Raw genomic sequence first — 10258 nt, forward strand, 5'->3', positions numbered from 1 at the left:
TTTACATACTATAAAACACCATTACTACATTTAAAATGATGCAAGGTCTCATTTCAGTTTAAGAGATACACAAAAGCCACAAAAAACCTTGAGAGCATCCAGGAAAAATGCACCACACAACAGAAATGACTGACATTAGCTTTGTTAGGTTTGAGATGGGAGTTTATTTCCAGTTGAGAAGTGTGCAAGTTGATTGTTCTGTGTTTTTGAGTGTATCAAAAGCACTGGGAGTGTCCAGTACTGTCTGAGGGGCAGTATTAGTAAGGAAAGTGGTCTGGCTGGCAGGGGATAAATCCTGCTCTTTGTGTCAAAACATTCATTGTCTGTGTATATACATCCATATGTATAAAAAAGCAATATTTTCTTGTGATGATTTGTGCCAGCATATACACGCCAGCAAAGACAGCGTGAACATTCAATCACTGATCACAAAAAGGACTGTACCAAATGCCAAGAAATACAAAATAAAAACACTACAAACAATTAAAAACTCATCACAAGCTCATAAACAGCATTGATTTAGTCAGATAAAATGTGTTGATTGTGGGGGGGGGGGGGTGCCTGTATTGCACTAAAAGTGTAAGTGCAGGATGTTTCCTTTGGCGCAGTTTGGGAAACCTACACCATCCAGTAGGATTAAGATTATTAAAACATTCTCTTACTGGTAAGCTCTCTTACTGACCTAAACACTTAAAGGTGCCACAAAACGCATTTATTTAGTATTATATTGTTATTGTAATATTGTTCTATAATGGCTAAATACTTATATCACTCGTGTAATTTAATTAGCTCTGCTCTGATTGGCTGGTTTACAGCGAGGCACTGTGATGATAGCTTACACAGAACAGCCACAGCGCAAGTTTGTTCAAGCACTGTACTAAGAACCCTGTAATTACAGCATGTTTTCTAACGAGTCCTGTCCACACAAGACGTACAGGATATTGCTGTTCTCTGAGAAGGTAGTCCATCTAGCTAAAGGGCCTCATCTGAAATCATGCTAGGCTAGAGTTAGCTTTTAGCATAGCATGGATTGAACTCTATCAACCAAAGCAGGATTATTAGGTCCGTAATACCCTTAGCAACCCATAGTTGTCAGTCTTCAGTCTTAAGGTGATATGCACGGTCACCAGTATTACTGACAGACAGGCGGTATGATTGTCTCAGAAAACTGACCACACAAGCACCTTATTCTCAGGAAGTGGCCACTGCATCAACGCTGGTGTGTGTAAAGATTAATTGGTCAAGAATATTATGTAAAAGTTTTCTTTCTTAACTATGCCAAAGCAAATGGCGTTTTACATTCTATGGCACCTTTACAAAAAGGGAATTTCATTCTTTTTTAAAATTCTTCTGCATAATAAAACAGTTGAGATACAAAGAACGTTGGATAGAGTGGTTTGGTGTGAAACATTCAAGAGAAACATGCACAGAAAGAATTATTTATCAAGAAAATCTGTGTAAACTCCCAATATTTTTTCAGTGGCTGGAGGCCAACACTGTACGTAACCCCGCACTTTAGTTAATCTTCAAAATCTCTGTTTTTCAGCTACAATTCGAGATACTAGCTGTACAAGGCTAGCATGGTAACATTAGCTTAGGTTACACAGCTTTAGCATTTGTTTGTTTATCAAACATCTGGCTGCCTTGTTCTGTGTAAAATTTAACCCAGGTTCTGTTACAATATAGCTTTAAATTAAAAGGCTTTATGTTGCATTGTGATTGTTCGCTTATCATTAGTTTGTTTAATTAACATTTCTCCTGCATCACTTGTTTCATAGTGAGTTTAATCATTGCAATTTCATGGTTCTTAAAACTGAAGGAGTACCAGGCCACAGCATTAGTGGTAACAGTGGAACCATTGACAAATTTAAAAGCTCTTAAAAGCTCCCTCGCAGAAAGTAATTACACCAAATGTTGAAAAATGCACTGCCTGAAGGCAGACACTATTTTACCAGATTTTAGAGAAATTATTGGTCTAAACCATAATTTTGAAAAAGGGGTAAACATAGGGTGTATGTCAAAGATACATTTAGGTTCACATATGGTTTAGCTTAATACATAATATGGCTATATTTGTGTTGTAGAAATGGTAACAACTAGTTAGCAAGTGGATCATCATTACTGTCAAAACGTTTCATTATAGTGAACAATTTCACACCAAACCCCACTCTGAATTTTATCCATTTCAAATATTGAATTATACAGGGAAGTTTGAAATTTGCAGAATTTTCCTTTAACAAAATGTTGAAATCTATTCTTTGCAGTGTTTTCTGGAATGACTAGACGCAAAGCTAACCTAGCTAGTTTATCCTGCCTTTTTATACTGTAGAAGCTTTAAAGCTATTATCTAAAGCTGCCCAAAATAGCTTTTAACACTTAATGGAACAATGTGATGTGTTTGTTTATTTTAGGGGTGTCCAGTCTTCTCCGTACTGGTACGGTGTAGCTGCAGGTTTTCAATCTAAACAACCAGCGGCACAAATGATTCCAATTGTTTGATCAGTTTTCAGTCTGCAAACAACTGTTCAGATGTGCTTTTGCTTGGCGAGAATGAAAACCTGCAGGCACACTTAGGTTAAACTGGACATCCCACACTTAGTATACAATGTTATAATACCTTCACTAGCAAGCCAATGTCTTTTCTTTAATACAGAAAAGAAAAATTGATAAATGGGTGAGTGTGTTTTGCTCTTGTGCTACGTTCTCGGCCGAACTATTACAGGCCTCGTGTTAGCTGGCGTAATCACTAACCAGGAAACTAAAGGTGTGTATCATTTTTCTCCTTTAGAAACATTAAGAGCATTTTAAAGACCCCTAGTATCTTATCCTGTGGTAAACAACCAACATTTCAAACACACTTATGGTTTCGTGTGGACATTTCTGAACATGGCTGTGTACCCCCAAGTTTCGCTGAGCGTGCTCACTAGAATTTCCTTACTAATGTAATGTAGTGAAGTGAAGAAATGTGTAAACTAAAACGTTAATTTTAAAATAAACAATTTGAAAATGTAAACATAAAAACAGCGTAACAGCATATTTTAAAAGGGAATATAAATCCCAACGAATCCCATCAAAACCCAACTCACATTCACTGTCCATTTGCTCTTAAAGAAAAATGCCTGTTACTTCAAATCACTGCCACATGAAATGAACCTCCAACAGAGATGGAAACTTAAATATACAAACACTGTCTCTCTCTGTTCTGTTAGCATACAGGCTATACTGAAAATAACAATTGTCAAATGGATACGTATAATCAAGTCAAACAAACGTTCAGAACAAAAAAACAGAAAAAAAGCTCTATATCTGGTCAACAATGATCATAAACACAACTGCTACATGTATGCAAAACAACATGGCTTCTAAACTGAAAAATAAAAACAATGGTGGAAAAGAAAATCAACATCTACACATTTTCTAAAATATATTAGCTTATCTGTAGAGAACAGCAAAACTGTGTGGGAGGACAGACGTGTATACAAATCAAGAATGGTCAGTAAACATCCAGCTGTGTCTTTGGTGATGAGATCTACATCTTTTTTTTTTTTTTTTTGAATGAAGAAAAAAAAAGACAAAAAATATGATTGTTCACATGGTACGTTTAGGGGTTGCTGTGGAGAACCCCCCTTCCAGTTCTGCCCTCCGACTCTTGGCTGGGATTTCTCTTGGGTTCTCGGACTGGTCAGAACGAAGATGGGGTATACCCTGGGTGATTCCAACTGGTCGACTCTTCCACTGCGTTGCTGATGGTGGATTACTGTAAGGGTACAGGGCATCGCCTCCACCGGCCATTACATCTCCTTCAGCAGCTACTCTGCCAGTACTCGCTGAGCTGCCACTGTGAGAGGAGGCCTGTAGGGGGAGGTGTGAGGGTCTGACTGTTGATTGACGGTTAGAAGAACAGCTTGACATTGTTTCCATCCAATGACTGCCTTGGGAGAACTTTTGCTGCTGCTGTGAAGAAAGACTTGCTTTCTGGGAGGATTCAAATACACAAGCACGCCCCTGCCTCCAACCATCTCCATGATCCCTTGCTGGATGCCGTGGTAGCGCCATGTCACAACAGCCCCCTGTTTCCGGGTTATTTTTCTTGTGGTGGAAAAAGGGAGCCATCTTTTGACCATGTGATGCTACTGATGCGTAAAGCTCGCTGGTGTGGAACTCCAAACTATCTGTATCCAGAGAGCGGCTACGGCGGTTAAGTGCTAGCGGAGCGGGAATGGGAGGGCATGGCCGGCCCAGGCTAAGGTGCCGAGGAAGGCTTGTGATGCCCCAAGCATTGCTGAACAACAAGCTCTGCTCATAGGCATCAAAGGTTCTTTGATCACACTCAGCAAAGGCATCCTGCTGCAGGTAGCAGCCGTCATCCTCAAACGGCTCATAAGGGGAAGTTAACTCCTCCTCTGCCTCAACAAGCTCTGTTTGCTGTTCGCATTCACCCTCGTTTTCCATATCAACCACATCAAACGTAACAATGGCAGGAAGAGCACTCAGGCTTGGCCCAAAAGGTGAGCTGGATTCTGAACCATCTAAGCTCTCTGTAGAGTTGCGGTACAGTCGAGTGTTTTTGGTGAAATCTACCAAGGCTTGTGAGAAACAGACCATGAGCTCCTCTTGGGACTGGCTGCGGCCTCCGCTCGGTGGTAAGGAGCTGCCATTCGATGCTTCGCAGCGTTCTTGCTCAGGATACAGGACCATGTCTTGAGGAGGACTAGGTGTCTTTGAGACTTGCGGGCTACACCTTGAATCAGCTTTAGGTCTGTATAAAGGTTTGTGCGTGAGCTGAGACCCGCTGTGAGACAAAGCCTCCTTTATGACTTGGCCTCCTTGCGCTGATCTGGCACCATGCTGATGGAGCCCTTCCTCAGCTGAGCTTTTGCAGGTATCCTCAATATTTGACTCACTATAAAAGCAATCCCCACTATACAGATCTTTGGATGGACTTCTCAGGTTCTGCAACTCACAGCACAGCAAGGCATGCTGTATCTTACCGAGTCGTTCCTCCTCGGTCTCCATTGCGCCAGTTTCCAGTGCATACAGCAGGTCTCCTTTACCTTTGCTGCCCTGCAAGGGAGCTCCCAAGAATCCGTGACTGTCTTTCGAGGGAAGAGGTGGACTAAGCAATCGGTCATCTGGCTCAAAAAGTTCATAAAGGGCATCGCCACTATAGCTGTCCCGTGGAAGCCTTTCTTGCCGCGGACGTTCCCTTGTTTCCTCATCAGCTCCCGGTGTGGTGGAATCGTAGTACCCCTCGTCACTGTTAGGAACAGACTCTTGACGGTCACTCTGTGGGGTTAGAAGGTCAGTAGGAGTAAGGGCTGTTTCTGTGCCCCCCAAAAAGCTAGTGCTGGTGTTGCCACTGCTGCTTGTAGTGGCAGTATGAAATGTGCTGATTGGCTGATCAGGTGTGATTGACAAGCTGTCAGTCTGCTCTGATGGTAGGTAGCAGACCTCGTTGCCAGTATCTGACTCCCAAAGACTGTGTAGATAATCACTGTCCACTTCATCTGGAGTTGCCATCTCCTCTCCGCCTCCCTGATAAGTAATAAGGCAAGAGCTGCGTTTGCCAGCATTGCGACTTCCCCTCTCCCCTGAAACTGAACTCTCAGCAACACTGACATCATCCTGGTCTGCAATTATGTCCCCACAACCAGTAAGAGAGTCAAAGCTCTTCAAAGAAGACACATCGCCAAAGATCATATTCACATTGTCAGAGGAGGCAGACATTGTAGGTAACTCGCCCTCAGGCACGTCAGCATTTAGCTCAGCCAGGCGAGCCATCTCAGAGTCAGCAGATAACGGCTGGCGATATGTAGACAATCTGGCCTTTCTCTTTCTTTCCTCTTCCTCCTCCTTATCATCATCTTTTCTTTCATCTCTCCTCGTGTCTCCTTCCTCTGCCTCACCCACCTTCCCCTTGCTCCGTCGTTTCTCAGGCACTAGAGTTTCGTCCTTTGTACATTCGTCGGCTGCAGAAGCAGACGGCTTTTCAGAATTGCTGCCATTATCTGCAATAGGCACAACTGGTTCCAAGACCTTGCCCAGACGACCATCACCAGCATCGCTGAGACGGCCAGCATTCTGCTGAGTAGCAGGCACTGTTTCACCCAATGACATTTCAAACATCTCATTTTTATCCAGTTCAACATGTTTGTTTTTTCGGTGTCTTCTAATGCTGCTAAACAGACCTCTAAGGCCTCTTCTTTGTCGTGGGAGGGACTGCGACTTTGCAAGACCTTCACGCATTTTTTGTGACTCACTCGAGCCATTCGGGTTGTGGAACTCAAAGTCTGCCGAAGTTATATCACCACTCCCCCTGATGCTTTCTTCCCAGCATCCTCTGCTCACGCCATCATACGTCTGGCTCTTGGTTACACCTGTTTTGGATGAGCCCCTTCCTTGTCCTTTTCCCCGTCCTCCAAAGAAGCTTGGGAGCATACAGATGCTCTTACGACCTCCAAAAAACCTAAATGCAGTCTTCTTTAGCTTCCCCGTTGGTGATGTCTGGGACTGCTGAGGATCAGGGGATACGGAGTCTGATGGTGGCCCACCGGCCGCACCAACCACCTCACTTCCCGCTAAGGTCTCCATGACAACTCAGGAAATCACTGCTAGAGTGGTGTACTCATGACAAGGTACACTCTGTTCCAGGTCCAAATGCAAGGTTGCTGTGAAAGAGTGCACTAAACACACTCTTTGCCATGTCACACCTAAAAGGCAAGCAAAGACACAATTAGGCTGACTGAACAGTAACTGCTTAATACTCATGTCTGTCCTAGTCAAAGACTTGATGAAACACCAACCACATGTCAAGAGGAAGTCTGGACTCAACCCCTCCTTATAAGTTTATCATAAATTTGCAAAGCTTAACTGCTGTAGGCTGAAGTACAAATAAACTATTGTAGAAAGAACAGGTGACAACATGTAAATGTATTGGTTTCATGTATTTAAAAACTAATTATTAGATTCATTAGATTATTCTGTGAACAGTCCAAACGTTAAAATAATAGGTCCCTTTAATTGCTGTTTTCTACAAATCTCAAGAGACATAAATCACAAATTTTGGAAATACAAAAATCAATTAACATTATTCAGCTCAGAGTGTGTGACTGACTTTTTATCTGGTAACTGAAAGGATAGTAAAAAGCAGCTTCCCACACTTCTCAGTTTAAGTGTTAGCAGCTGAAGAGCCCCCATATTGGATCTGTGGGCTAACAAAGCACATGACTAGGAGTAGAAAGCACTGGTCAATTAAAATTCATCAGTCAAAGACAGTAGATATTTTACAATGGACTCAGATTTTTACAAATATATTTTTTATGACACATAATCCAAATATTCAGTTAATACAATATAAAACTATTTATAGAACACATATTACACAAGATAAGATGTTTAAAATGAAACTCTCCGAATCAGATATTTGTAGGCAATGCTCACAAGACGTGAAGGACACCTATTTTCATGCAATTTGGCTCTGCACACCAGTCAGAAAATTCTGGACAGAGGTGGTTGGATACCTTTCAGACTTAACAGACACTATTATACCACTTTTACCTTCTTTATGCTTACTCGGAGATGATACGGTTTTGGAACTGTCAGAAGTAAGCAAAAAGAAAAAAATCCCAATATTGGTCGCACTAACTATAGCTAAAAAAACAATCTTATTACATTGGAAGTCAAAACAAAACATTACAAGAACACAGTGGTTAAATCTTTTAATAGACTACATATCATTAGAAAAAATTGTTTCACTTACAAAACACAGTCAACAGCAGTTTAGTAGTATTTGGAGCCCCATTATGAAATCTATAATACTATAAGTGAGCTGATGCCACAGCATAGTACTTTAAAAACCATAACCCCCCTATAAACAAATATCATTATTATTATATATATATATTTTTTTTCTCCTTTTTTCTCCTTTTTTCCTTTTCCTCTTTCTTAATATATGTCCTCCCTTAAGAGTAATGCAATTTTGCAGAGTGAAATAAAGTATTAGACCTCCAATGAGGGGGGGTGGTGGCGGGTAAAAAAAAAATAAATAAAAAAAAAATAAAATAAAATAAAATAAAATTCATACTAATGGAAGTGGACGAAAGAACAAATAGTCTACACAGCAAGCAAAGCAGCACAATAAACTGACAAATGTCACTTAGACAAAGACTTTTTTTTATATAATACAGGCAAGAATTTAGACCTTGATATTTAGTATATGTTTGGTCACATCAATTTGATTAACTGGACCGCTTTTAAATTATTTTAAAACCTTCAATCTCCAAAATGGCAACTGTACAGAAAAAGCACAATTTTTAACATTTAATAGTAGACAAAGTACAAATGTTGAATTGCAAGTAATTCTAAAGCATTTCCATTGATCCATTCATCATGATATTTTGACCATCCTTCATAAAATTAACCCATAATTAACATAAATCAAGTGAGCTGCTAGTGAAAATGAACAAATCCATATTGTCTGGGGTTCACAGACAGATCAGCAAACAATCTGTGTTCTTCTAAATGTATTCTTCTAATCAAACTGTTTACACATTTACTTATCAATGGCACATTCTGACCACTGACTGAATAAACCCAAATAAACAAAGTCAGTGATCAGTGAATGTTTACTGTAAAACTCTATATAACATTAGAATAAACCTAAATAAACATTAAATTAGTTATCACTGAGTGTTTACTCTAAAACTTTAAATAGAATTAGAATAAACCTAAATAAACATAGTCAGTGATCATTGAGCGTTTTCTGTAAAACTTTATATAACATTAGAATAAGCTAAATAAACATAAAGTCAGTGGTTAGTGAGCATTTACCCTACAACTCTATATAATATTAGAATAAACCTAAATAAACATAAAGCCAGTGATCAGTGAGTGTTTCTCTGTAATTAACTCTATATAACATTAGAATAAAAACAAATAATCTTTCAGTTTTTTCAGGACTTTCTAAGACGTCTATAATACAAAAATCAAAGACTTTTTTAAACTGATAAGAACATAGGAGATTAGGCTGTATGTTGGGCTCTGGGGGGGGGGGGGGTTATAGCCTCATTCTTAATCCTTAAAAGAGTATGCATAAAAATCATAGACCGAGGTCAAACATGAGTCAAAATATTTCCAAAAAATGTAATTTTAGGCCAGCTGACTATAGTCTGAATTTGGCATTGTGCTGGAGGAGTATTGTCTTAGCTAGAGTAGACAGGCAACAGATTGTAGCTAGCTACTACAGCGAAAATAGAAACCCAGCTCCTAATATTTACATTCGTTATCTAAAGCTAGCTAAATCAGTCATGCGGTTAACCTAGGCTACACTCACTGCAGAAGACAGATGGATTGTTTAGCTAACAGTTATTGCTCATATTAGACAGAGCTGTAAAAGCCTGAATTATCCACACTGAGCTACAAAGGGTTTGTATTTCACAACAAGTTGGTAACGTTAGCTAGTAGAGGTAGGTTAGCTGTCATGTTAGCTAGTTAGAGCTCACAGCTAATCGGGCCAATACTATAAACCTAGAAATAGAGTGATATATTAAACAGAATAGAAAGCTTTAGCTGGTAGTTAATACTGTTTCAGACCCTAAAGTCGCAGTTAAAAGCAGCTAAATTGAGTGTTAGGTTAGTGAGAGCAGCAGCAGCTCCGCTCAGAAACCCTCAGCTCCAGCCCTCAGCGCCCGCTAGCAGGCTAACCGCTAACAGGCTAACCCCAGCCCCCGCTGGTTCAGTACCGGAGCTCTGGAGCCCGGTTTAGCTTTTGCCTCTCAACTAAACCGCAGTAAATCACAGAAGCGAGCTCTGTGAGCTGAATGCAGGCTGATATTCACTTACTTCACTGTCCCATTGCTCGTGTGAATGCAGGCTGTTAGCCAGTTAGCATCAATCTGTGCAGCACTGAGGGGGGGAAAAGAGCTCTCTGCCGTCTGGAGCCACTTTGTTCGGGCGGTCTAGCCGAACTGCACCTTGGGAAATGTAGTTGTAAACACCTGAACGCTTCGTTCCTCACATCACCGATTTTACAGGGAGCAGGTTTTATCACCCACTTTAACAGATATCACTTTATCAGAGTTCACGTTTAGCTATAACCACATTAAATGAATACATAAATAAATAAATATACATTCTGAAGTCAAAATGCAAATAATTTTCATTTCTTAAAAATTTAATGCAGTTTTTATCCAACAAGTGGAAATTGAATGGCAAAAGGCAAAAGGCAAAAAAAAAACACTTAATGTGACATAAAACTGGG

The 10258-nt window shown here is 40.2% G+C and overlaps 1 protein-coding gene across 1 annotated transcript; it reads right to left on the minus strand.

Moving 5' to 3' along the window:
* Positions 1-3353: 3353 nt before the first annotated feature.
* amer1 (APC membrane recruitment protein 1) lies at positions 3354-9969 on the minus strand. The gene is made up of 2 exons (XM_007256399.4): positions 9841-9969; positions 3354-6710 (listed from the first exon to the last, which is right to left on the minus strand). The coding sequence occupies exon 2, from the start codon at positions 6589-6591 to the stop codon at positions 3589-3591; it is 3003 nt and encodes a 1000-aa protein (XP_007256461.3). The 5' UTR covers positions 6592-6710; positions 9841-9969; the 3' UTR covers positions 3354-3588.
* Positions 9970-10258: the final 289 nt, after the last annotated feature.

This window comes from Astyanax mexicanus, chromosome 1 (genome assembly GCF_023375975.1).
Source record: "Astyanax mexicanus isolate ESR-SI-001 chromosome 1, AstMex3_surface, whole genome shotgun sequence".
In the NCBI taxonomy this organism is placed as follows: Eukaryota; Metazoa; Chordata; class Actinopteri; order Characiformes; family Acestrorhamphidae; genus Astyanax; species Astyanax mexicanus.